We start from the raw sequence: 27,663 nt of genomic DNA on the forward strand, positions 1-27,663 counted from the left end.
TTTTGCCATTGGAGTGTTGCTAAAACTTCAAATTTGTTTTGGTCTTCAATTTTAATAAGGATTCGTTCGGAAATCTAAAAAATGTTTTCGAAAAATGATTTATAGAGAATATGACCCATTTTCAAAATTAATTTTTTTTAATATTTAATTGAATATTAGAAAATTATATTTTTCTATTTGGCTAAAAGGGAAGAAATTACATTTTGTCTGTTTGGTTCATTTTATTGAAAATGACCATGACCATAATAATAATAATAATAATAATAATAATAATAATAAAACAGGATATCTTATCCTTTTGACCAAACCTTGGAGTTTCTTGTTGAAATAAGTTAGCAATGCATGAAGAACACATACTAATAACCAAGCAACCATATTAATCGAGGATGACGGTTTATTTCTTTTATTATATGTATGATGTATGATTGCTATGGTTGTTCCATTACGGTAAATACTCCAAAACTTCAATTTGAATATGACTATTCAACCAACTGATTTGAGTCTTTAACTTAAAATGTCTTATATTTGACTCAAACATATGTGTGAATGTTGGTTAGAATTGGAATATGTCCACAGCCTTGTTGCAAGGAAAATCATGTAACTTATACATTAATTTATATCTTATTATGCATGCAACATCTATTAAAAAAAAGTGAAATCTATCATGTGAAGTTTCTTGAACCTAAAGTATATAATAAATATGATTTTAGAAATTCGTCACCTGATCAATACAAGTAACCTAAAGTATATGATGAACATGAACATGAAAATTTGTCATCTGATCAATATAAGTGTTTGACTCTCTGTGGATGTGATGGAAAATACAACGTCAATTTCTCATGCTCAAATTTTTGTTCGTATGAATAATATGGATATGAAGTTTCTAATTCCACCCCTTCTCAGTTAAAGTCTATTCAGGACACCTCATGACTTGACCAAAAAAAAAAATTACACCCCTCCTGACAAGTTAAGCCGTAACTTGTGAACTACTCTCTAACTCAATATTTCGATATTCCTACTATTTTTAATGCATAATATAATAACATTGTTCGTGATACCTTACTTAATAATAATCCATCAAGTTGAATTGTTGGTTGATATTAAACTTACAATTTCACTTTTTTAGTTAAGGATAAGATTTAAGAAAGGAAAAAGAATAGGAGAGGAAGAGAAGAGAAACAAGAAAAGAAAGGGATTGAACAAATTCTTGGTAAAAGACAGAGGGTGCCGAGAAAACAAGGCCGGTTGAGGTTTCGATACATCGATCGTTAGTGAAACCATCGTTTTCAGACAACTCACTCGCTTTTCCCTGTTTTTGCGAAAGCTAGCCAGCACACCCCTCTAGGCCTCTATTCTCATCTCTCAGAATATACTTTGCTCTGCTCCTCCAAATTCCAAAATCCCCTTCCCCTTTTGTTTAGTCTCAGAATTCCCTTCTTCTCACTCCTCTCCCATATTACTCTCTATGCAATATGGACCTGGATATCATGCTCTTCCAAGAATTGGCCTTTACTGTTGGCCTCTCTGTGGTCATCTATTTCATCCTCTGCAAATTCCATTCCAACGCTTCTCTTGCAAGGGACAACAAAAACATGGGTTTCTGCTGCGTAGATGCGACTGAAATGGCAGGGAGGCTGGAAGTTGAAGGTTTTGTAGATGAAGGGATTGTCGGTGGGGACGATGAAAGAGTGGAAAAAGTAGCTGATCAAGGGGAAGTAGATAAGGATGATGAAATTGTAGACGAAGTAGTCGACGAAAGTCCTGTGAGAAGAAAGCTTCAAGAAATTGAAGTAGAGGGTCCTCTTGAAGAAGATTTTCGCGAAATTCATATAGAACATGGCGAGATTGAAGGATCAAAAACGATGGAGGAGGGTGATGAAGAAGTTTCAGAGGAAAAGGGCAGTAGGGATAAGATGGAAAATGAAATATTAAGAGAGGAGGGAGTATTTGATGATGAGTGGGAAGGGATTGAGAGAACAGACCTGGAGAAGGCTTTTGGCACTGCAGTGGTGTTTGTGGATTCAAAGGCCAATGCTGATCAACTCGACAATGGTGTGAAGATGCAGCTTTATGGCCTTCACAAGGTTGCTACCGACGGGCCTTGTTGCACAACTCAGCCCATGGCATTGAAGCTCTCAGCTCGCGCCAAATGGTACTTACCCTGCACAACCTTTCTATGCTATTAATGTTAGAGATTGAAATAGTTTGTTAGTATGGCTTCTGAGTTCTGATCAAATTTGTTGTGATCTTCACATAAAGTATTCATCACACATTAGACAGGATAGGATGATAAATCAACAGCATGACTCTAAGCTTATGTGACACTATAACAAAATTGAGTTTTCTTAGCCCCGTAGCCCATAATAGAGTATGTCAAGTTCATTATATACGAACTGGATTTATGCAATCTTTAAATTCTGTTTTGGTGAACTTAAAATAGGAATGCTTGGCAAAGGCTAGGTGACATTAGCCGGGAGGAGGCAATGGAGCAGTATATAGCCCTTCTGTCAAGGAGCATCACTAATTGGAAGGTAGAAGATGAGTGTTCTTTATACATATATAACATAATCCCCTTTCATTTGTTTTGTATATACTATGTTTGACACAACTACTCTTTTCCAATACTTACATAGCTTAGTCAAACATCGTGAAATTTTAATACTTGCATTCTTGTGTGTTTGGTCACCTTAGGCTACCAATACTTTGCTCTCCAAAATTTAAATTTTCTTCACAACTACTTTGAGACTCCCAAATGAACCAGACAAAAACAGATGTCATTTTGTGGTTAACACGTACGGAGTCATATATTTGTTTTATAGCAGATATGTTCACCTTCTGTATTCCTACTACCCACTGCAAACATCTCTATTGCAGCTTTCACAAGTATTTTATGTAGATGTTCTTCCCCTTGCTAACCCCATTAAAAATTATTTTGCCTCTACCATATATAGCTGAAATTTTCTCATGATGTGACATCTCAACTTGTTTCTCTATGATACATCTTTAATATCTGACAGCTTAACTTGCAGCATTTCAACTAGTTTTGTATATATTAAGAAATTATTATTATTATTATTATTATTATTATTTCGATCCTATGACCACCCATTTGGAATGGTAAAAGAGATGCCATCACATTACATAGTAGTTGGCATATTAAGAAATTATTTGCTTCTTCTATTATACACAATTTGTACACTCTGTAAGGTTTCACATTAGGCTCACCAGGTTTCGTTGCTGCCATGCGTTTATGCATCCTATTACATGCAGTGCTAATGCATTACTCTTCTGTTTTCAATCTTTGTTTGTTGGGAGTTCATACCCAAAAGACAAGGAATGGTCGAACGAGAAGTAGTTGTTTGGTTTTTGACTATACAGCAGAGATCTTAACCATTAAGAACAGAACGAGGTTGAGGATAACAGATTTATTTCCTTGCACAGGATGAAAAATGACATGCTAGAGATTCATGGCAAAGGCTGTTCCCCCAACTGCATTCTTAGGATTGTAAGTGTCAAACATGTGTGTATCTTATCTAAAGTATATATGTTGTGGTACTTCTTTGTAAATAAGCCAAGTTATTATGCATTCATTTATCATTTATCAGGTAGAGATTTAGAGATAGCATTGTTGGCTTCTACACTGTTTCATTTTATGTTCTTTTCCTAAAAAGGCTTATTGGCCTTAAAAATTCTTACATTTACGTGAAAAATATATCCAAACTTTTAAAATTTGGTGAGAAAACTACAAGTATTTGTGTTTTATGACAATTATATTATGCATAGAACTAGAACTTTTAAATTCTTGACAAATAAATATCAAACATTTGTATTTTGTAACAATTATAAGTTCCAATCCAAGAACAAATCAAATTTAACTTAAATTTCATGAGTTTGCGCACAAATTATTTTAAAAATTACAATATAACATTATTTTTTTAAAAAAATAACTTATGAAAATATATACTTGAAGAAATGATCAAATAGACCTCTAATATGAAAAAGTAATTAGGCCTCTAAGCTTTAAAACGTTGCAATTAAACACATCATCTCATTAATTGATTCAATTAAATAATTAGTTGAGATACTTTTAAATAGTAAAAATGTTTATATGGCACTATTTATTCAAAAAAATTATTTTTAAAATTAAAAAAAATAGACAAAGAATCACCCAACTAGACCGCCTAGACGGCCAGCTTCTATCAACATGAGAAGTTGACAATTTTTTTTTTAATTATTTTTTGGAAAAAAAAAAAAACTACATTAGCGTGTATACCGGCTATCACAAGCAATTTACCAATCAATGGACCTAATTGCAATTTAACAAGTTGCTATCAACTTAATTGAATCAAATTGAGGAGTTGATGTTTTAATTGTAACTTATTTGAGGATATAAATAATTTTTAAAATTAAAAATAATCAAAATAACTGCTCCCTAAACACAATGGCCAAGTAATTGACAAGGTGGGTGGTGTATGGGTTTAGATAAGGAACAACATTTGCTAATGTGTGAAAGATATGTGGAATACAAGAGAAAATAGGATAGATGAATGGGTTAGAAAATATTTGATTTAAGATTTAGAAATTTTTAAACTTGGGATTTAATTTTGTGCTAGAAAATTGTTAGGAAAGAATGGTGGGACTAAGTGATCCTTCTTAAATGCTAATTACCCTAGACAGAATTTCTAGACAAAATGGCCAAGTAATCAACCAAGGGTACAAGTTTAGGTAAGATTTGGACTACCGTATGGAATATAAGAGAATATAAAATAGTTGAGTGAAATAAAATTAATTAAAATAGAATATAATAGAAAAATAAAGAAACTCTACAATAGTTGAGAAAAGAAAACAAAACTAACCACAACTTGTTTTAAATGTCAAACTTTAGTAAAAGGTAACAAATTAAGAAAGACATTTAAAAAATTGTAAGAAAATTCTTTTCCTTTTGCACGATTTATTTTCTGACTTTTATGACTTGGAGAAGAGCGTGGAAATCTGAGGAAATGAACGCATAGCAGCGTGCAAAGAAAACGTAAGCCACGTTGCACCTCAAGCAGCATACAAGCAAGCCAAGTAAACCACAAAAAATAAATAAAAACAAAAAAGGATTGGCCACAAAGCTTCAAGATAATCTTATGGGCCATACCTGAAATTGTCCACAAAGCTTTAAGTTCAAATGGTGGGCAATAACCAGATTTATTTTGCATCACATAAATAATGCACCACCTGTAGAATCAACAAACTACACCATGGGGCAAAAGAACAATCTTTGATGCCTTTCCTCCAAAGTATATGCTTAAGCTTCTTAATCAAAAAGTAAATGCTTAGGTTAAATGTTACCTGCTCTCTAGTTCCTGGCCGGCAACAAGTGAACCATGCTGGAGGAAGTTGCAGTTCATGGATAGTTCATGTTAACAAAGCACAGATCCTATCAAAGAGGTTCACAGCAAAAGCCCTGAAAGATGAGATGAACGGAGGAACCGGTGGGCTACCAGGTCGGAGTTGGGACCCTGGGTTGGAATTTGAAGTGCCATTTGAACAGAGGCCGGTATGATGTCTATTCAATATCTGCAAATATAAACTCTTAGAAAGCATTATAATCCTCTAGGATGTTGTGGTCATATAACCAAGTTCAAGCCGCGGAGGCCAGTAAATGGTCAAGTTCAACAATTGGTAGTTAGAGAATTATTGGAGAGAGGACGGTGAAAGGCCAAGTCTAGTACCCTGTCTCTAGAAAATATAGTGGCAGTATAACGAAATAAACTAACGTTGTGAACTATAGCTTTTGGTAAGCGCTTAGTGGTACACGAGTAGGAAGAATTGATGGGTGGAGGCAAAAAAAGGGTCAAATCCAACGATTGATAACGTAATGGTAAGCGCTTACACTATCACATCTAACTAATAATGAACAAATCTTGGTTAACAGGTGAATGAATACTCATCTCTCAAAGAATCAGCAATGTATTCCTGGGCTGAGTTGGATCCAGGTTCATTCTTCCTACGTCTTGGGGGCCTTTGGTTCATTACTTTCACAGTTTTAGGAGTGCCCATTGCAGCTGCTAGCTTTGATCCTTCCAAGGTACTCTCATGCTTTTACTATAAAAAAAGGAGGGAAGCAGTCATTTCAGTTGAAGAAATAAGCTTTTGCTGCTTCTCAGTTTTCATATATGGTAGAATTTGAAAAGCTTTTGGTGTCTTCCAGGATCCCTTACGATTTGCCCTAGCTTCTGGTACAGGAACAACTCTTTTAGTAGCACTGATTGTTCTGAGGATTTATCTGGTAAGATCTTTTTACATCATTCAAACCATACTTGGATGCTATATCAGTGAATTTCTGAATTGATATTTATTCTCTGATAATGATTTTATTTCTTCATGAAAGGGATGGAGCTATGTTGGGGATAGGCTTCTATCGGCTGTTGTACCTTATGAAGAGACTGGATGGTATGATGGTCAAATGTGGGTAAAGCCACCTGAGGTCTGCCTTCCTTCTCACTATCTTCACCCTGCTTGGCTGCTCCACACCCACCCCTGCACACTAGAATAGATTAAATAATTACACCAGGACAGTATGGGAGTTTTACCCTTACGGGTAGCTCAGTTGATTCCTGGATGGTAGATTATGGGCAAAATGTATAATCGAGCACTGGTCTCCCACCTAATGAGCAGTTGAGTAGCCATGATTTACTCTCCACAATCCTATACTTGTGGAGTGTAGCATCTAACAATCTTCTTATAGGCCATCTAGTTGTGCCTTAAGAATGTAACATCTTAAAACTTTTGCTTTCATTTCTAACCAAACTGAACTAATAGTTCCTGTCTTCCTGGTATCAATTGTGAATTTGCAGGTTTCACTGAATTGTAAATAATAAAAAGTTACTCAGTATTAAGAATGATATAGTGCAGTAAAATTGCTGAAGATCTTATTATAAAAGCATGATTAGAGGCTAATTAGATTAAAAAGCAAAGATCATCTTCCTCTGATCTTATAGTAGTTGCTCTGCATAGGACCTTATTTGCCAGAAACTTGCAGACAAAAGAACAAATTAAATGAAAAACATATATTAAATGTAATGCTTTCAGTTGACTATTCCTTGCAGATTTTGGCTCGCGATAGGCTTCTGGGGTCGTACAAGGTAAATTTACAGCCTAAACTTTATTTTGCATAATCAATCATGAACTCAAATTTAGAGGCCATAAACCTAATGGAATTTATGCATTTAGGTGAAACCAGTCATTGCGTTGCTGAAACAGACCCTAGTGGGAACAGGGGCGTTTCTGGTAGCAGCAGTCTCGTTATTCATATTCGCTACCCCAGTAGAAGATTTCATCCACAACACATTTACGACAGAAGAGTATTCATCCAATGGATCCAGTTCAAGGAACAACACGAAATTCAACATAAGGTATGCAGGAAGCCTTTTTTATGATTATTCAAAAATACGTTCACAGTATGCAATTACTTGAACTTAATACGCGAGTGCCGTGATTAAAAATTGAAGGAAAAATGACCTGTTGAGATTGCCGATGGAGGTGAAGGACGATGATGATCTGGCGGCGGCGGCTGCAGAGGCCGCCGATGGAAGGCCCGTCTACTGCAGAGATAGGTATTATCGTGCACTGGCCGGAGGACAGTACTGCAAATGGGAGGACCTTCTAAAATGATCAAGGCGTGGAATAGTATAAAGTAGAAACGAAGGTTATCGTTGTTTGTTTTGAATTATTACTGATGCGCAAACATTCAGAAGAATGCTTTGAAATTTTGAATTCTATTATGCTTCAACCTCTATAAAAATCTAAATTCTAAGAGTGATGATAATTTTGAATTTTACTCAGAACATGTAACAAGCAAGAGGGAAAAAATCCAAAGGAATTTCTTTTTTAAAAAAGTTAATATGGTCGCTAACGGGTGATCATCTTGAAGCGCCTAATAGGCTCATACAGTGGCTAGTGCATGCATCACACACCAATACTTTTTTTAGATTTATGAAAATTTTAAAAAAAACATCATATTTAAGAAAATGATCTTATTTTTTAGATTTTCTCATCCACATCAATCTCCTCTCACCCCGTCACACAACCCAAAAAAAAAAAAAAAGTAATATGTATGCTTTAATTGGCTGAAAATGAAGAGGTTTACACCTAGTTAGATAAATCAAACTAAACTCTTATTCGAGAAGCCGTTATTAGATTGAACAAATATATAGGACTTTACTTTATATTTTGCCTTGAGCCTTTATAAATGTTATTTTTTGGTCTTAATTCTTTTTCAAACAAATTATTAATTAAATTTAAAGAATTGTATTACATGAACTTCCAATTTTTTTTATCTCTACTTTTACTCGTTAATGTATCAAACAATGGTAAGCCACACTCATTACGTGAGCCCCAAACAAATGTATATTAGATAATTAGGGACAAAACTGTAACTGAACACGTATACCTATTGAATTAAACGTTGGATCATTAGTTTCTTTTTTATTTGTAATAAAATAATATTAAAAACAGAGTACAAGTCCAAGCCCACTACAGACTATTACAATATATCGATACAAATTACAAAATATGCAATTTGTTCAAAAAAAAAAAAATACCAAGTAAATTGTTCAATATGACCAGGACTATGTGGTCTAATGGTACCCGGGTTGGACTTCCATTTGAAAGGTTGTGAGTTGGAGTCTCAGTGGAGGTGTTATTGGTTCTTTGTGTTTCAGTAGGTTGAGAAAATATACGAACAGATATTATAATGTCATAGAGACAGTAGCATTCAAAAAAAAATTGTTCAATATGAAGGTGATATTTTTGTAATTATGTAAATCACTAAGGACTCTCTATTTATAGGTATAAGGAAGCCAAAGGATCCATATGCAAGAGATGACTTGTCTAGTTATTTGTTACTCCCAATTGGGATGCCAAGTGGCCCTCCGCAACCTCCGACTATGCCTAGTAACAAGGCACCACAACCCTCTACCACTCTCAACTACTCCGATCGCCCTTTACGGCTCTTGCTCATGACACCTCACCCCATCATGCCAGCTTGCTTCCCACTTCTCACCCTTTGCATCTTATGCCCCTGGATTTTGTGCATTTATGTCTTTTTGGACCTTGAATTTCTTATCTCTCTCCTTTTTGTTCCCAAACTCGTTGCCTCCTTACCTTTTGATCCCAAACTCCTTGCCTCTTCGCTTTTCAAACCCTAAAGATCCTTGTTTCTTTATACTTTACCCACCAAACCAAACTCGCTTTTTCCTCCTAGTCCACTAAAACTCCTTCAAACGCTTATTGGGCATGACCGCCATCAACTTTGATTTAGTGATACTAGTTTGTTTAAATGTCATAGCAGATCTTGATCAAAAAAAAAAAAAAATGTCATAGCAGATCAAATAAAACAATAGTAATAACAACTAGAACAATTTGCATGAACAATACTACCCATTTATATAGGTCAAATATCGCCCAGAGAATTCTTTACAATTTGTAATCCCTATTAAGCGACATAGTAGGAATCATCACAAAACACTTTTACGCAATTGTTAGTCTCACAAATAACATATCTAACTACACAATAAATTATCTCACTACTCAACTCTCTTATAACATTCATTATGTGTATGTGGGGTGTATGCTATCTCTTTCATGTTTCATCTTTCCAACCACTACATTTGCATCATTCTCAAACTCAATCTAGCTTCATATACGGACTACATGGATACATGTCTAGTTGTTGAATTATTTATTTTGTTCCTATAATTATTGAGGTGTTGTCAATTTCAGTCCACAATCTTCAAAACTAACAATTGAGTACCCTAAGTCCTAACTATTCAATTTTATTAATTTTAGTTAGCACGACCAAATTGTCGGCCAATTGTCGCCAATTTTTATCTACACCCTACTTGCCTCTGTATCAATTCAAACAATGGTTCACAAATTAGCTTGCATTTTAACACTGAATTAAAAGATTCCGGCAACAATTGACCGACAATTTGGCCGGACTGACTAAATTAAATTGATAAAAATTGAGTAGTTAGGGTACGAAATTGTTAGTTTTAAAAGTTGTGGACTCAAATCAAGGGCAGATCCAGGAATTTTCTTCAGTTGGGACGAAAGAAAAATAAAATGAAACACTTAGAGATCGAGCCATAAATATTGTTGACTATAGAATTTTAAAAAAAAAAAATGCATTAAAACGCGATAAAAATATTCAAAACAAAAACATAGTTCAAATAGAAATTAAATTATAACTCATCTCACTATTAATATTTAATAGAAAACCCTAATGCTACATATAAAGAATCCAATTAGAATTATAATTTAATTTCATAAATCACAATTATAATCTCACTATTAATATTCAAAAATGCCAAAAAATAAAATTTTGAAAATCAATGCCCTCAAGATTTGAACCAAAGACACTTTACACGTACACTAACTTAACCTTAACCATCTAAACCAACTAATCCTTTGATTCTATTTTTGTACATCTAGTATTTATACACGTTTAGTCTGTATATATAAGCGGCCTATACATACAATATATATATATATATATATATATATATATATATATATATATATAAAGGGGATGAGGTGGGGGAGGGGGCAGCTGCCCCCACTGTCCCCCAATGTGGATCCGCCTCTGACTCAAATTGACAATACCCAATAGTCATAGGACCAATTAACTCTAAATTGAACATAATTCAAACAGATAGACATGTATCCATGTCAACCTTATTATTGCAAAAGCCACACATCCATTTACTAGCATCATATTTTGTATTAACTCTTTGGGAAGAATATTTTGTATTAACTCTCTGGCTGTTGTTTCATTTGATTAGCCCATCGCACTCCTATCGATATTAACTTTAAAAAAAAAATGTTAAGAAATATTTGGTTTGTGGAGCACCGCATGGTTGAGCCTCTTTATAGGTTTAATTTTTAATTAAAAAAAAAAAAGGAGTTATAATGTCATAAATTTGATTTCTAATATCCTCAATTGTTTTTTATTTTTTTATGTTTGTTTTTTTTTTTTTTAGTTATTACCTATTAATCTGTTATTGGGTACATATTATTAAGTCATTGTTGCATTTTTTTGGGGGGGGGGGGGGGTGGGTGGGTTAAAACTTAAATCTTTGTTGTATTAATATTTTAATATATGGCAAATAATTATTGTGTGGACCACTGTCCAAAACGATGTCGCTTTGATGTTAAAAAAATTCTTGTTCCGTGAGCATATTAGAATAATGAACATTCTAGTGTAAGATAATGTATTTTATGAGTTAAAATAATGTACTTTATATGTTAAAATAATATACGTACTTTATGTGTTAGAATAATGAAATTTCTAGAGTAAAAATCGTAAGATACTGTATTTTATGAGTTAGAATAATGTAATTTATGGGTTAGAATAATGTATTTTATGAATTAGGATAATGTATAATGTACTTTATGTGTTAGAATAATGAAATTTCTAAGATAAGATATTGTATTTTATTACGCATGAGTTAGAATAATGTACTTTATATACTTTATGTGTTGAATAATGAAATTTCTAATGTAAGATTGTATTTTAATAGCTTTACGTTTTAAGTAAAATTTTAATTGGTTAAACCAAGCAACCAATGTGGCTTTGGTGCACAAATGTATACTTTTGAATATATGTAGGATACCTTGCTTCACATCGTTGATATTCTCTTTGATCCTAATTTCACTAAACATTTTTTTTTTTTTGTTTAAATAACAAATGTGCACAACTAACTAGCCAAATAAATTAATTATGAGCAATTAATTAGCATATAATCTTTAAACAAAATCTTTATATTTTTAAATAAATGTTACAGAGTGCTTTGCCACCTTTACAACACATTTGGTTCATGGAATGAATTTTGAGATATGGATGCTGTTCCATAAGGAATGGAATAGGCAAGGAATAGAATATGAATTGTATTATATTGTTTGGTTTGCGGAAGGAATAGACTTTAGGATTATATTACAGTATTTGGTTGATTTAAGGAATAGAAATGAAATATGTTTTAAAACACATAAATACCCTTATAAAAATATGTGATGGTAGCGATGGTGACGGCGGCGGTGGTGGTGGTGGCGGCAGGGTGCTAGTGCTGGTGGTGGGGTGCTGGTGCTGGTGTTGGTGGCGGCGGCGGTGGTGGGCAGTGGCGGCGACGGTAGGGTGGTGGTGGCGGTGCTGGGGTGGTGGTGCTGATGGTGGTAGCGGCGGTGGCGACGACGGCGATGGTGGTGGCGGCGGTGGTGAAATAGGAAATAAATTTAATTGGGGGGTAAAATAAGAAATAGAAACTTTAAGCTATTCCTGAGAACTCACGAATAGCCTAATTACATCCATTAAAAATTAATTTGAGTAAATACCACCTATGGTCCCTGGAGTTTGGTGGCATCGCCATCAATGGTCCCTGACTTCCGTAATTACCATCCATCATCCTCCGAGTTGTGAAAAGTTACATTCTATCGTCCTTTTGTTACTTCCTCCCGTCTTAGCCGTCAAAATGGAGGGTAATATTGTCATTTGACTTATACGAAAAGATTTAATACCAGCCAAGGTCCCTCGAGTTTGGTGGTTTGGCCATCTTTAGTCCCAAACTTGGCCAAACAATATTAAAGAAAGTTGGTTGTTTCTCAACTTCCAACTCGAACTCCCTCTTCTCCTATACAATATTAAAGAAAATTTACAAATATATAGCATTCTCCTCTTCAATTTCTCTCAACACCATTGCCTACATATTAGCAGAATTCATATATATTCACACAAAAAAAATTTATGATATGATAATGAGAGAAGAAATTTAAACCTGGGAATAGTGGTATTGAGCAGCCAGATACTCTCTAATATACATCCTGTGGAAATCCGTGGGCGGAAGAAGCAGAAAATGCTTCTCCCCAGTGATCACGGTGTATAGATTTTCATAATGATCTTTATGGAACGATATCTCCGACAAATCATTCCCAATCCAGAGGTTCATGACATCAGGAAGGCATCACAGGACCTCGGATGCCCAGGAAAAATGGGGCTCACAGTCCGAACCGAAGCCTCATACTCCGAACGGAAGCAATCATTCTGTTGCTGCAGGTAAGCGATGGTGGAACTGTTGTCGGATTGGAGAACCTTTGACAGAGCGTCAGGGAAAGAGAGCTGCTCGACATCTGTTGAGGCGAAGCAGAGGGAAGAAGGGGAGGTAGGAAGGGAGGTAACGGAGTCAGCTCGGACGGTTGGGGTAGGGTGGAGGGAAACGGTGGAGGAGGAGAGGGCGTCGAGGAGGTACTAGGTAGAGTGCCAAAGAGTGGTGGCTGACCAGTGGTTGATGGCGGATGAGATGATGAGATGAGGCATGGTTTGGGGGAAACATAGTCGCGGGGGAAATGAAGAGGCGTAGGTGGACAGAGGAGGCGGTCGATTTGAGAGGTCGTGCCTAAACTCGAGGGACCTTGGTTTGACAACAGAATCTTGCTAAGATATCCAATTCCATCCTTGAGCACCCAAACTTGGGACTAAAGATGGCCAAACCACCAAACTCGAGGGACCTTGGCTGGTATTAACTTTTTTCGTATAAGTCAAATGACAATATTATCCTCCATTTTGACGGCTGAGACGGGAGGAAATAACGGAAGGACGCTAGAAGGTAACTTTTTACAACTCGGAGGATGACGGATGATAATTACGGAAGTTAGGGACCATTGATGGCGATGCCACCAAACTCGAGGGACCATAGGTGGTATTTACTCAAATTAATTTTGATGTCCAAAAATCGATAAATGACATGCTATCACATGTCATTAGAAATTCGGCGAAAATTTCAGACAAAAAAGTGATTGGCGACCGGCGAACGGCGAACGGTCGCTGGTCACTTTTTTGCTTGAAAATTTTATCGGAGGGTGGCTAGATAACCTGTGATAGCAGATCATTTACTGGTTTTTGGGCTTCATTGTATCAAAATGAATTGTTGATGGGTGTAATTGCACATTAAAAAAGTTGAGGGGGTAATTGAATTTTTAACTAAAGTTTGATGGTCTATTTGACCATTTTTCCAATATTAAAATTTGGGATTCTTAAACTGAACCGAATCAATTATGAATTGAAACCAAATTTTTTCAAACGAACCAAAATCGAATCTCAAAATGTCCACTCTAGTTACAAGATTGAATTTTTGATGATAAGGTATTGACTTTTTAGACACATAAAATAGAATAGTGGAATAATAGAATCAAGATATACTTGAGCAATACTCTATACTTGACGCCCTATGAGTATCAAACATGTACCGTCTTGCGAAGGCTGCAGTGCTGCACCGCAAGCTTTAATAGGCAGTGAGGAAAGCATAGAGCCCACGGTCACCCCATCTCGCAACCACGTGTACTATATGATTGCCTTGCCATCTAAGTGATAGAAGCCTTGTTTCCTTTTGGTTTCCAATTTAATCCTTCCCTTTAAGTAAACAAAAAAAAAAAGGAAAAAAAAAAAAAAACGAAACTGTTAATCCGAACCCAATCCAGGATCCGAAACACTTTTAACATCTTCCGATCCGCCGGCCTTTCTACTCTCGCTATCCTTCTCCGATGGCGTCGACGATGGCTGAGAGAACCGAACTGGCGAAGCTGTGCAGGTCCAAGGATTGGTCAAAGGCAATTCGAGTTCTCGATTCACTTCTCTCCAAGAGTTGCCTCATTCAAGACATCTGGTCCGTTTCGCTTCTCATTCTCTCCTTTTTCTCTTTTCCTGCTCCAATTCGACAGTTATATGTGTTTACGGGGGGTTTTGCTACTAGTGTAGACGAGCTGAACTTTGTGTCTTTTTAACTTTTTTCTTTGAATTAAAATGCGGTGAGTTCATTTGTATTTCCAGCAATCGAGCGTTTTGCTATAGTCAACTGGAGCTTCACAAGCACGTTATCAAGGATTGTGATAAGGCGCTTAAGCTGGATTCTTCTGTCCTCCAACCTTACATACTCAAAGGTTTTATTTTGTTTTATTTTATTTTCTGTAAATCTTCCCATGTGTTTTATTGGGTAATTTAACTGATTGCAACAATTCATTAAACCTAGACTAGTTGTTTTATATGAACATTTTGAATTTTCTTTCTTATTCAACTAGTTATTCTTGCATCTAGCTGTTGTTAAATGTTAAGTGAAGTCAACGGAGACAAGTGCTGAAGCGTTATTCATATCACATTTTTGTTATTAAATTCTCTAATGTTGAAAACTTTTGTCCTTGTGCTACTTGCTATCTGGGTTGGGGACAGGACAAACTGACTGTCCATGGAATAAAGTCCATTCTAATGCTTTTCTTTGAATAATTATATAGTCCATTAAGATCATGATATGAGATATGGGGATAGTTCCATTATTTCACACATAAATATGATGAATTCCAGACTCGACTTGTTGTGGTCCCCTGACTGCTCACTGTTCAACTCCGTTCACAATGCCTTTGTAGAAAGACACTATAGAAATGATTCATTTACTAAAGCAAGGTCTTATCATCATATCTGGTAGTCCATTCTTCCTTTGATCCTTTTGTATGTGCATTTTTGTGAACAAGTAGCTGGGAACAAGACTTCACATGCAAAAAGAGCTGTGTTGCAGCTTTGAGTTTCATATGCATATCTCATTTTGCATCATATGTGTTAGCTGATTCTGTTGCCGAGTGGAATGACTGTAATGTTTGGGAGGTTTATGTACTACCTACTTGAATCCAATTTGAGAAAAGTGAAATGTTATATATTTGATTTATCAGGCATGTACACTGCCAATTGCCCGATGAAGGAAATAAATAACATGGTAAACTAAATAGAAACAGAAGTGGAAAAATAAAAATGAAATGTCATTGAATTTTTTTCAGCTTCTAATTTTTCTACTCCTCGAGAAATGGAAACACTACGGAGTTATAGACAATTCTTGCTGAAGTTTATTTTCGGTCAATTCTTGCTGAAGTTTATTTTTGGTTGATTGTGCATTGAAGCATTGTGAATTTAATATTTGCATCTAGGTCATGCTTTATCTGCAATGGGTAAGAAAGTGGAAGCTATGCAGGTTTGGCAGCAAGGGTATGACCATGCTGTTCAACAGTGTGCAGATCTGAAACAACTAATGGAGGTAGAGGAACTATTGACTATTGCAAGAAAAAATAGTACCATTTCTGGTGATAATGGTTTTATGCAGTTGTCTGGATCTGGTTCTGGGACTCCCCTTTCTAGAAATCTTGTTGAAACTTCTGAGAACCATGAGTCAAATGGTCGACTTGAACCGTTCAGAAAACCAAAGGACACAGAGAAAGCAGTGAAAGAAAATAGCAAGGACAATTGTCAATCAAATGGGAGTCATAATAAGGTGAGAGAAAATAGCAAGGACAATATCCAATCAAATGGAAGTCATCACAAACAAACAAATGGAACCTGTGATATTCCTGACAAATTGGGTTCTCGTTCTACAGTATGTGGTGACGTAAATGATATGTCCGTAGAATGCAGTGAATCATCCGTAGTCACTAATGAATCAAGTGAATCTTCCCTAGTCACTAATGAACCAAGTGAATCATCCATAGTCACTAATGAATCAAGCGAATCATCCATAGTCACTAATGAATCAAGCGAATCATCCATAGTCACTAATGAATCAAGCGAATCATCCATAGTCACTAATGAATCAAGTGAATCATCAGAGACTAATGAACTATCAGAGATTTTGAGTCAGTTGAGTAATAAATGCGAAGTTCGTGTTGAATTGAGTGATGATGATAAGAGAAGTAAAAGATTCTGTGTCAGCAAGACTTCGAAGACAAAATCGGTAACTTTGGATTTCCGATTATCAAGGGGGATAGCTAAGGTACATTCTTCTGCCTCTTATGGTATTATAATGACATGGAATGTTGGTTTGCCATGTTTATTTTACTCATTGGTTGGTTACTTCATCGACATGCTGGAAATACTGATTTCATTGTGCTCATCACATGAAAAATACTATCTCTCTGTATTTACCTTTCAAATTTTGTGGGCTTCATTTCCATTTTGCTCATTCAAATGATTCAATCCAACAACGTGTGATAATATGTTTCGCACTATAGTTGTACTTCATTTAAGTGAAAAATACGGAGTAGTTATTAACTAGTCAATATCCAATTTAGTCCTCAACTATAGTGCTTTTACTTGATTTAGTCCTAAATGACTTTTTCTACTTAATTGGAACTTTAATGTTTTTTTTTTTTACCTAATTGGGTCCTTTGTTAGCTATTCCGTCTCTCAGCTGTTAAGTTGGGGGTTAGCCTAGTAATTTCCTCTCTCCATTATCTCAGTTCTCAGCAATTATTCCACGCACTCCTCCCCTCCTCAGGAAAAGGCAGATAGATAGAAGATTGGTGAAAATTTAATTTTAAATGAATGTTTGGTTGATAATCTTGGCCGATGAAGTTCTTGTTGCCTGACATATGTTGTATGACTGTTCTTTGAAAAAAAAATGGCATTGTTTTCAATCTGATGCCGTTGTCAGCACAATAGAGTGCAGCGGCAAAATATACAATACATACTATTATTATTCTGAAAATTACCCTGAAATCTCCTTGCTTTTCCCTTTCTTATATTCATTTAGACCGACCATTCTTGCCTTATTGGCTTGCGTCCAAATATTTCTCTGTTTCTTGGAAGAAAACGGAATCTTTGTTTGCTTCTTTCGCTGGTGTAATATATATATATATATATATATATATATATATATATATATATATATATATATATATATATATATATATATATATATGGCTAACCCCCAACTTAACAGCTGAGAGACGGAATGGCTAACAGAGGACCCAATTAGACAAAAACATTGAAGTTATCGATCCAATTAAGCAGAAAAAGTCGTTTAGGACTAAGTCGAGTAAAACCACTATAGTGGAGGACTAAATTGGGTATTAACTCATTTATTAAGTTTCCCTCTCACACATCTGAATATGTTTTGAAGTGTATATAAGAACCATAATTTTTTCCCCACTTTGCACATTAGAGTAGCTGTAACATGGCAGTAATAGGAGACATGGGAGGTAAAAAGGTATATTTCAACTTACTTGGGTTGAAGTAATTAAAAAGGATATGCTAGTCCAATGGAACAAAATATATTTAACGTTAAGTGTAACTGAATAAATATTGGAATCCATAGACCATATAAAAGACCCCAACTAGATAAAGATTAAGGCTTGAGTTAAGTGCCCAAGAGTGAGTGGTTTAAGTAACTTAACATTTTCTAATGATACCAAACACTCTATTGTGAAGTTGAAACTTTATTGTTTCTGTGAATTTCAGGTTAATGAAGGAAGATATGCTGATGCTATATCCATCTTTGATCAGGTTGATATTGATCTTACTTCTGTACGAATGCTAATTTGTTTTTTTAGACATCTTTGCACACTAACTATTCCCTTCTAGCTTTACTTTGAAAGAAAATTCATGTTTAGCTTGTTGAGCTATTTTCTAATCTCTATACTTGTTCACTTATGTATTTGGCACAGATTCTCGAAGAGGATCCAACATACCCTGAGGCATTAATAGGAAGGGGCACAGCATATGCATTCCAGAGAGAACTTGACTCTGCTATTTCTGATTTTACAAAGGTATGCATATCTTTGACTTCTATGCATGACAGGATTCAAATCCCTGATTGAGTATTTTGCTGTTCTGATAGGCCATAGACTCAAATCCATCAGCAGGTGAGGCATGGAAACGCAGAGGGCAGGCCCGTGCTGCCTTGGGTGAATCTGCCGAGGTGAGATTTTTATCAGATTCCTAGAATGCTCTACTCATAAAGGAAGTGCAGTAGCCATTGAGAATAATGATTTTATGATTGAAGACTTCATATTTGAATACAGAAGTCTTATATAATGTGCATGAGATATCTGACTATGTTTTAATACCAGGCAATTGCAGATTTGACTAAAGCTTTAGAATTTGAGCCAAACTCAGCTGACATATTACATGAAAGGGGTAATTTTCCTTGAATTTCATCAGACTTGCATATCAAATGTTATTTCCTTGGTACCTTAGGTTTCATTTTACTTGTATATTCATATGAGGGACCTTAATTTTTTTTTTTTTTTTTTTTTGGTCCTCTTCAAAACTACATTGCATAATTGAGGATTATGTCTGTGTTTGTTTCATTTTGTACTCCATCTCATTGGCATCAATATATGTTGGCCCACTTTCATAGTAATGATACAATCTTTAATACATCTGATTCATGTCCTGGCACAACCACACGAGTACACAAAGTCTTGAATGTATTGCAGTCAATGATAGATGTCCAAAGTGCGATTAAATGATTGAACTATGTGCAGGAATTGTGAACTTTAAGTTCAAGGATTTCAAAGCTGCAGCTGAAGACCTCTCCTCCTGTGTAAAGCTTGATAAGAGTAACAAATCTGCGCACACTTATTTGGTGAGTCCGTTATGTCTACTAAATACTAATACTTGTAGAATGAATTATGTTTACATGCATCTCTTTGAAATTGTTGTATGATAAATTAGTGCTGTTTGAAAAATGTCAACGTTTATAGGGCTTGGCATTAGCCTCAATTGGCGAATATAAAAAGGCTGAGGCGGCACACATGAAGGCAATTCACATAGACCCTAATTTTGTTGAGGCCTGGGCTCATCTAACACAGGTATACATGAATATGTTATGAAGTTTCAATCCGAAAGTAATGATATAAATGGGCATCAGTTTTCTGGTGAACAAATGACCACTTCTACATATTTATTTGTTTGAATTTCCTTTCTTCTATCACACTTTTCATACTTCTTGAATTAGCATTATATTTGTGTACTACAAGAAATTCAGTGTGATTGGCCAATTACCTGGATTTTTAATAATGTCTAAAATTCCTGTTTATTTATTATAAATATAGTGCATGCATCAGTTGTACTTTCTCCAGTTGTTTCAGTGGTGATGAACTCCTGTTTTTTTTTTTTTTTTTTTTTTTTGGCAGTATTATCAAGATTTGGCAAATTCTGCAAAGGCTTTGGAATGCCTGCATCAACTTCTACAAATTGATGCAGGGTATATCAGCATTTTTGTGCATCTAATTTTGAAATCTATTTTTTTTTTTAATTTTTTTTTTTATTTTTATGATCCAAAGCCAAAGATCAAGCTTGAGCATTGTTTTTCACTTTTCCTTTTTCCATTTTGGAATAGGTTTGCTAAAGCTTATCATATGCGTGGGCTGCTTCTCCATGGGATGGGAGAGCACAGGTAGGGATCTGGAAACTTATATATATATATATATATATATATATATATATATATATATATATATATATATATATATATCAAAAGCAGTAGATATTGAAGGTGGTGGGTGAGTCATGGAATTGTGGGTTATATTGAAGCTAGAGGATGGCATTTATGATCTCTGATCACGTCATTGATATTTTCATAATTTTGCACCTTCATCCCTTTATCAATTGGTAAAGGGATGTCTGAACTAGACTTCGTGTATACGGGTTCGTTAACGGGTCGACACGATAACGACACGTTAAGGTTAACGGGTTCAAATTTTTAACACGAACACGATTTGTTAACGGGTTAAATGGATTGACACGATAGATACGTTTTGTTAACAGGTTTCGGGTCGTGTCGACACGATATGACACGAAACCCGTTTAAACCCGCTAAACCTATTAATATATTAAAAAAACTAAAATTTAAAGTTAAGTTATATATAAAAAGAAATAAAACCTACAATTCAATCCATCAAACTAAAAAAATATTCAATTTATAACATTTATAAAATGATAAAATAACATCCAAAAATCATAATTAAAGAAGTCCATGCTAGTTTTTAGAATAAAATTGAACACAATAAAAATTCAAATTTCAGATTGTTGAACATCAATAATTGGTGTTGGATTTTAGCCTAATGTAGTAAACTCATCCTTAGTCATATACTTAAGTCCATGATATCTTTTGTAATCTCATGACAATGGTTCTTAGCGGGTTATAAATAGGTTTGTGTAAACGGGTTAACACGATAATATTAACGGGTTAAACGGGTTCTTAATAGGTTTAACAGGTTGACCCGTTAAGACACGAAACATAACGGGTCCTTAACAGGTCAACCCGTTAACGACCCGGGACACGTTAAGGCTAAACACTACCCCGTTATTTTCGTGTCCAGTTTCGTGTCATGTCCATAATTGCCAAGTCTAGTGTGAACCTTATGTGAGGTTCTTAAGTCCTTTGTGTTTGAACGTTTTGGGCTGAAACAATAATAGAACTGGTAGTGACACCCTTTGACATGTTTTTGTTTTGACCTTTATTTTTAATAATGCTTCTGAAAGAATTTTCCAACTGTGGTTTTTTGTTTTTGAAATGAGAAAAAAGAGTTTGAATCACAGGCCCTAATGCCCTATGTATTTCTTTATCTTCAACAATGGGTTCCTATGGTTTACTTGCATCCACTGACTGTTGCAGGAATGCTATCAAGGATCTATCTGTGGGGCTAACTCTTGATAGTGGAAATGTTGAGTGCTTGTATTTGCGAGGTTCTTGCTATCATGCCATTGGGGAATATAAAGATGCAGTATGGGGAAATCAGTTTTCTTCTTTTGGCTTAAAGATCTGAAACATTTAATATTCGTTTGTTCTCTGGATTCACTTCCATGATTTTCATTCATGCTGTAGGTAAAGGATTATGATGCTGCTTTGGATCTGGAATTAGATTCAATGGAAAAATTTGTACTTCAGTGCTTGGCCTTCTATCAGGTAGTTGATTCTTTATAAAATTTTATTGTTGTTATTGTTGTAGAAATACTCAAACATGCATTCTTGCTGCTTCTTTTATTTACTCTTTCTCTTGCCATCTTCCCTTGTTGCTGGAGAAACTCTTCTTTCTTGTCTTCCCAAAGATTCTTTAAATTTTGGTTAAAGCTTGTATTGACTTCAGGTACAGTTGGACTGAATACCAGCTAGTACATGAAGAGTAAAATATAAATATAACATGCAGTTTTGTTTGATTGTTTCAATCAGCCAAAATTTGCAACCTCAACCATTTATTTAGGAGAAAAAATGGCATTCTATTCTGTGTTTGTTGTACTTATCTAGCTGTTTGGACAAGTGTTTTGAGATAAGCATAACATTATTTTAAAGTATGCTGCTGATTGGTAGGTGGGAGAGTTTGGCTTTGCTTCCTAATTTGGCTCACTATTCCAATTTTATTGCTTGGTTCTGAACCCAAATATAACTGTGTAATGGATTCTTCAGTTGCAGTGCTCTTTGGTACATATTCTAATGAGTCTTTTAACATTTTAGACTTCAATTCTCCTCTTGTTTGGTTGTATTCCAGAGTGGTAATCCTTGTGCCTTGATTAAGGAATAGTAGCTGCCACTTTATGTTTTAGTCTTTACTACCCATTTACTTTACAATCTTTTCTTGCAGAAAGAAATTGTATTATATACAGCTTCAAAGCTCAACAGTGAATTTTGTTGGTTTGATATTGATGGAGATATTGATCCCCTATTTAAGGTAACATATAAAGTAGTATGTGCCTATACAAGCTAGTTGTATATTGAATATGTTGCTGGCTTTTAATCTTTTGTTGTTTCGAAATGAAATTGTGTTATTCTTTTTTAAACATGTTGTATATGGATGGAACTAGACACTTGTTATCTTCTTAAGTATTTATATGTTTGTTTGTATATATTGCTTGAGGAGACTGGTATGCTCTTTTTTCAGGTAGCTTTTTTATGAACCTGGTTAGTAAGAGAATTGGTATCTTACAACAGTTAAATCCTAGTTCCTGTTTGTAATTAGCTGTAGATTTGGGTTTTGGTACTTAAATTGTCTGTATTGTTGGTCTGCATGGAATGGTTGCCAGGTTAATACATGGATATATAGGTCTTTTCTGGCTGAGTTGAGAAACTATATATTTCCTGATTTTGGTTGATTTTATTTCTTATGGTCTTCCAATCTTTGTCTTACCATTTTTATTTTGACTTATTTATCTAGGAATATTGGTGCAAAAGGCTCCACCCTAAAGATGTGTGCGAAAAAGTTTATAGGCAACCTCCCCTGAAGGATTCCTTGAAGAAGGGAAAGCTAAAAACGCTACATTTTGCCTCAACAAAGCAAACACTTGCACTTCTACAGGCAGCAGATTCTATTGGGAGGAAGATCCAATATAATTGTCCTGGCTTCTTGCCCAATAAACGTCAGGTGATTGATTTAAAGATTTATTCTCAAGCTTCAATGTCCTGTCTAGTTTTGAGTGCATAAATATTCTTTCTCGTGCATTTTATAAAAGATCTTCAGTATTTGTTTCTACATTTGTATGCAGTAGATTCATTCCACAACCTATAATTTGATGTTACACACTTAAACAAAATTGATTTTTCTTACACCATCCCATTTTCAATCAATCTAAATGTTCCTTTTCTTTTGTGGGAGGAGGAGATACGGAAAGCATGATGCTGACTGTTTCATGTGCCTAAACTACTAAAATCTTTCTCTTATCACAATACCATATTGAATTTTTCGGGGATTGTAACAACCCTCTGTTTAATATGCTGTGGCTCTGACAGAAAGTTGAGATCTGCATTGTTCTTCATTGTATTGATGACCAAGCATTTAATATTGTTGTTTTCTATTTACGTGGTAGAGTTGCGTCAACAGACAGATGTCTTAGTGTTTGCCATTGCCTAGCTATTTGATGTCATGTCTTACTGCTTTTGCATGCATTGATTCCTTCAATCTCTAAAATCATCCTATGAAATTTGAATTTATCAGCATCGGATGGCTGGCTTAGCAGCTATTGAAATTGCACAAAAAATTTCAAGAGTTTGGCGTACTATACAAGTAGAATGGAAACATTTAAATAAAGGCACAACTAAAAGTGGCAAGAGAGCCCGGAGGAAGGAAAGGATAAATCCTCCTAGTCGAAACAGAGGTGGTGCTGGTTGTAGTACTAGCAGTTTCTCAGAAACATCAACAGATGACAGACCAGCTGGACGCCCTACAATGTCATGGCAGGATTTGTATTCTTTAGCTGTTAAATGGAGACAAATATCTGAACCATGTGATCCAGTTGTCTGGATAAACAAATTAAGGTACTGAACTTGCTGTCTATTTTCCTTAACTAGCATTGGAAGAACTACCTGATTGCAACTGTTACTAATAAAAACAGATGAACTTCAAAATCAGAAATTAATACACAGGATACTGAACATTGATGAAGTCTTAGCCTATGCCAATGAGAGATGATGTTTTTAAATGTTTTAAATGGGACTCTGATTCTCTGAATTAGCTATTGATTATTTGCTTGTAGAAAGATATGACGTTTTAGATTTCTTGTTAAATAGGATCTTTTGGTGTTTGCTAATATTATGTATTCTGTGATTTGTATCTCTCAAGGGTAACTTAGTTGATGGTTGCTTGGATACCTTTGTGGGTCAAAGTCATTGTGTTTAACCTAGAGTGTTAATAAGAATATAGGTATTTTCTTTTATTTTCAAAAAAAAAAAAAAAAGAATATGGGTATTTTCATAACCCTCCACCTAGAAGGTATTGGCTTTATGGTTTTAATGTTGAATATTGATTACATTAGCTTAGTCATTATAGTTTATGGGATTGCCTTAGTCTCTCACTTTCTTTCTCAATCTTATAACCTGTTCACATCCCAATTGTTAATGGACAAACCTGTGAAGGAGATTCCTGAATGACATTGCATAATGCTATTGTTATTTGGAAATTAGTGTAGCTTCATGCACATAAATGCCTATTATATCTTGAATTTGTTGCTGTTCTGGGTTTTCATGAAATTTTCAACATCGTTGTCTGTAGTGAGGAATTCATTTCTGGATTTGGGTCTCACACTCCCCTCATTCTTGGGCAAGCCAAAGTGGCTCGCTACTATCCAAATTTTAAGAGGTAAGATGGTAATGCATTTTATTGCTGCCATACCTTTTGTAGAAGTTCTTAACACTTCTATTATGATTTATGCAGAACACTGAATGCTGCCAAAGCAGTCATAAAGGAGAACAAGTCTGTATTTGACAAGAAAGACAACCTTCTTGATCTTTCTGGGAATGGGAAATTGCAGGAGGTGAGTTGCAGAAAGACCATTTTCATCATGTTGCTATGAAAATGAAACAAGATGAAAACTTTTGATGCTTTGGAAATGAGCAAGAAGTTTTCAGTTCACACATTGTACTAAATTCAAATAGTCTTTGCTAACTGCCTTTTATTATAGTCTGGAGCTGATTTCTGGCAGCTCTCAATTTCTCTTTTCTAGTTCATACTGTTTCTTGTTTTTGACCCGTCCTTGTTATTGAATCCCGTAGTTCAATCCTGTTATTATATTTCTCCAGAATACCATTTTCTTCCAAATATTGATGAAATATATATTAAAAAAACACTTAATGTTTGAATAAAAATTTGCAGATCATGAGTGCCGAATCTTGCCATGATCTTTATAGAGTTATTGGTGAGGACTTCTGGTTGGCCACCTGGTGCCACAGCATGGCATTTGAGGGGTATTATTTTCAGTGATTTCATATTTACTTTGCCATTCTCATGTTATCACCTTCTCTTGTCATTAATTTGTGCTTTTCCTTGTTTCAGGAAGCGCCTTGAAGGGACAAGAATCACAGTAGTAAAAATGTATAGAACTCTCTCTCTCTCTCTCTCTCTCTCTCTTGTTGATTCAGATTTCTTTTGTGTTTGTTTATGTATTTCCTTTTCAGGGGTGAAGTTGGATATGACTTTTCAATAAGAACACCAAGTACACCTGCAAGGTGGGATGCCTTTGACACGGAAATGACTTCAGCGTGGGAGGTACACATCTCTCTAGATGAATTCTATGGATTAATGTGTACACATCTCTCTAGATGAATTCTATGGATTAATGTGTATATCGTGCATTGTGCTTGTAACAATTTACTGATAGTTTGTAAGTAGATAAAAGTAATTTAACTAGATGCTCCACATTCTCACATGCATCATTCAAGCTTTTCTTTATCTAGTTGACATTTTAGAGAGATCAGTGCTAGCCTCCTAGTCGGTGAGGACATGGAGAGTTTGCACCAGTTTCTCTATGCATGCATACATGACCTCTGCTATATCACCACAATAACACATCCGACATAAATATGCAGGCATTATGTGATGTTTACTGCGGTGAGACATATGGTTCAACTAAACTTGAAGCACTAGAAACTGTCAGAGATGCAATCTTGAGAATGACATTCTACTGGTAGAAAATTTGGCTTGTACTTGTTTCAAGGCCATGGCCACTTGGGAATTCATTCTCATTTTACACATTTTTCTTTCTTATTATGTTTTAGGTATAATTTCATGCCACTCTCCAGAGGATCCGCTGTTGTCGGGTTTGTGGTTCTGCTTGGCCTTCTACTCGCGGCTAATATGGAATTCACGGGGAGCATTCCAGAAGGTCTGCAGTTGGATTGGGAAGCGATCCTGGAGTCTGATCCTAGCTCCTTTATATCTTCTGTAAAGAAGTGGTTGTACCCAGCCCTGAAGGTGAATACATCCTGGAAAGGCTACGCAGATGTGTCGTCAGCATTCGAGACGACGGGATCGGTTATCGCCGCTCTAAGTTACTCTTCAGACTGAGCTTCTATTAACAAGATTAAGCTAGACTTTTTTTTTTTTTTTTTTTTAATTTTATTTTTTATGAGTAGATGTGACAGTCAAAGCACACAGACACACACATACTAGAGATAGAGTCTGAGCAAAGGCAACATTTGACAAAAAAACACCAATGCAAATTGTATGTTGGGTTTAAGTTAACAATCTGTGTTATTACTCTGTATACATGTAACCATAATGTGTACCATTATCTATTTGATTCAGCAGGAGTCTTGCATTCAACTTACTTAAACTAGTCTATATATATTTGTAATTAGGTGTGAATTGGTGTTAACCTGCGAATCTGCGAACTACTGAAGGATTGTATTGCAACTATTACATGATTGCACCGCAACGGTTCCCAAACAGGCAGACATGTTTGGAGAGACCTTGCGGTGCAATCATATAGTAGTTGTGGTGGAATCCTTCAAGCCTCAGTAGTTCGCAGGTTTGCACGTTAAGGTCTATTCGTACCTGATTATGAACCTATATATATATTAAAAATTTTAATTTATTGCCTACTTTTTCTTACTTTCCACTGCTTATTACAAAACGTGAAATCAAATCTTGTGATTATTTTGACGTGATTTTCAAGTTTTGACACAAAGTCTTTTTCCATCTCAAAACCCTAGAAGACAAGTACGTGTAAAATCAAACAGGGTTTTGGATCTGTCCAAAATCTTCACTAGTGTGTTAGGTATGCAAGACATTCAGCCTAATCACTATATTTCAAAGGTGGTTCAATAATTAAAGGGATGCAACTTTTTATTGGACAAGCACCAGCTATATTATTTACCTTTCCCAATATTGTTTATCATTTTTTTAGCAACTTGTGATAAGTATACATATTAAGTTATGAAATGAGAAGAACCACTTGTCCTTTCTAGAATTTTAATTCTTGAGCAATAGTTTGACTTCTTTGTACCTTCTCTTTAAAAAAAAATAATAAAGAAAAGAAAATCATTTGGACAAAAACATCCTAATCAAACCAAACCAAAACAAAACACAAGTTGCATCTTT

At 35.2% G+C, this 27,663-nt stretch overlaps 3 protein-coding genes and 1 pseudogene across 4 annotated transcripts; 3 read left to right on the forward strand and 1 right to left on the reverse strand.

Annotated features, from left to right (window-relative positions):
- Window positions 1-1,162: 1,162 nt before the first annotated feature.
- Window positions 1,163-3,729, forward strand: LOC109177498 (acyl-CoA-binding domain-containing protein 3-like). 2 transcript variants are annotated; one of them, XM_019326865.1, is made up of 4 exons: window positions 1,163-1,611; window positions 1,657-2,152; window positions 2,441-2,531; window positions 3,442-3,729. In XM_019326865.1, the coding sequence occupies exons 1-4, from the start codon at window positions 1,473-1,475 to the stop codon at window positions 3,451-3,453; spliced, it is 738 nt and encodes a 245-aa protein (XP_019182410.1). In that variant the 5' UTR covers window positions 1,163-1,472; the 3' UTR covers window positions 3,454-3,729. The 2 variants fall into 2 exon arrangements, with proteins under 2 accessions (XP_019182410.1, XP_019182409.1); XM_019326864.1 differs by having other exon boundaries at window positions 1,164-2,152.
- Window positions 3,730-5,200: 1,471 nt separating this feature from the next.
- Window positions 5,201-7,807, forward strand: LOC109177499. Its single transcript, XM_019326866.1, has 7 exons — window positions 5,201-5,545; window positions 5,924-6,076; window positions 6,200-6,277; window positions 6,380-6,475; window positions 7,098-7,133; window positions 7,222-7,403; window positions 7,500-7,807. The coding sequence occupies exons 1-7, from the start codon at window positions 5,318-5,320 to the stop codon at window positions 7,660-7,662; spliced, it is 936 nt and encodes a 311-aa protein (XP_019182411.1). The 5' UTR covers window positions 5,201-5,317; the 3' UTR covers window positions 7,663-7,807.
- Window positions 7,808-12,755: 4,948 nt separating this feature from the next.
- On the reverse strand, window positions 12,756-14,344 carry LOC109177577 (annotated as a pseudogene).
- Window positions 14,345-14,416: 72 nt separating this feature from the next.
- On the forward strand, window positions 14,417-26,867 carry LOC109177839 (suppressor of RPS4-RLD 1). Its single transcript, XM_019327307.1, has 23 exons — window positions 14,417-14,702; window positions 14,867-14,976; window positions 16,009-16,844; window positions 18,311-18,355; window positions 18,517-18,618; window positions 18,690-18,770; window positions 18,922-18,988; window positions 19,339-19,439; window positions 19,558-19,665; window positions 19,990-20,060; window positions 20,196-20,252; window positions 21,474-21,582; window positions 21,684-21,764; window positions 22,438-22,524; window positions 23,008-23,214; window positions 23,785-24,104; window positions 24,838-24,924; window positions 25,000-25,099; window positions 25,438-25,529; window positions 25,618-25,656; window positions 25,740-25,830; window positions 26,151-26,248; window positions 26,340-26,867. The coding sequence occupies exons 1-23, from the start codon at window positions 14,581-14,583 to the stop codon at window positions 26,626-26,628; spliced, it is 3,300 nt and encodes a 1,099-aa protein (XP_019182852.1). The 5' UTR covers window positions 14,417-14,580; the 3' UTR covers window positions 26,629-26,867.
- Window positions 26,868-27,663: the final 796 nt, after the last annotated feature.

This window comes from Ipomoea nil, unplaced genomic scaffold (genome assembly GCF_001879475.1).
Source record: "Ipomoea nil cultivar Tokyo-kokei standard unplaced genomic scaffold, Asagao_1.1 scaffold0805, whole genome shotgun sequence".
Classification (NCBI taxonomy): domain Eukaryota; kingdom Viridiplantae; phylum Streptophyta; class Magnoliopsida; order Solanales; family Convolvulaceae; genus Ipomoea; species Ipomoea nil.

What these genes read in the sequence shown, in the direction of transcription:
- LOC109177498 (XM_019326864.1), top strand. Translation starts at nt 1,473, where the DNA reads ATGGACCTGGATATCATGCTCTTCCAAGAATTGGCCTTTACTGTTGGC. An exon ending in CTCTCAGCTCGCGCCAAATG is followed by an intron (nt 2,153 to 2,440) that starts GTACTTACCCTG and finishes AACTTAAAATAG; the next exon opens with GAATGCTTGGCAAAGGCTAG.
- LOC109177499 (XM_019326866.1), top strand. Translation starts at nt 5,318, where the DNA reads ATGCTTAGGTTAAATGTTACCTGCTCTCTAGTTCCTGGCCGGCAACAA. An exon ending in TTGTTCTGAGGATTTATCTG is followed by an intron (nt 6,278 to 6,379) that starts GTAAGATCTTTT and finishes TCTTCATGAAAG; the next exon opens with GGATGGAGCTATGTTGGGGA. An exon ending in AACACGAAATTCAACATAAG is followed by an intron (nt 7,404 to 7,499) that starts GTATGCAGGAAG and finishes TAAAAATTGAAG; the next exon opens with GAAAAATGACCTGTTGAGAT.
- LOC109177839 (XM_019327307.1), top strand. Translation starts at nt 14,581, where the DNA reads ATGGCGTCGACGATGGCTGAGAGAACCGAACTGGCGAAGCTGTGCAGG. An exon ending in GGAATGGGAAATTGCAGGAG is followed by an intron (nt 25,100 to 25,437) that starts GTGAGTTGCAGA and finishes AAAAATTTGCAG; the next exon opens with ATCATGAGTGCCGAATCTTG. An exon ending in TTGAGAATGACATTCTACTG is followed by an intron (nt 26,249 to 26,339) that starts GTAGAAAATTTG and finishes ATTATGTTTTAG; the next exon opens with GTATAATTTCATGCCACTCT.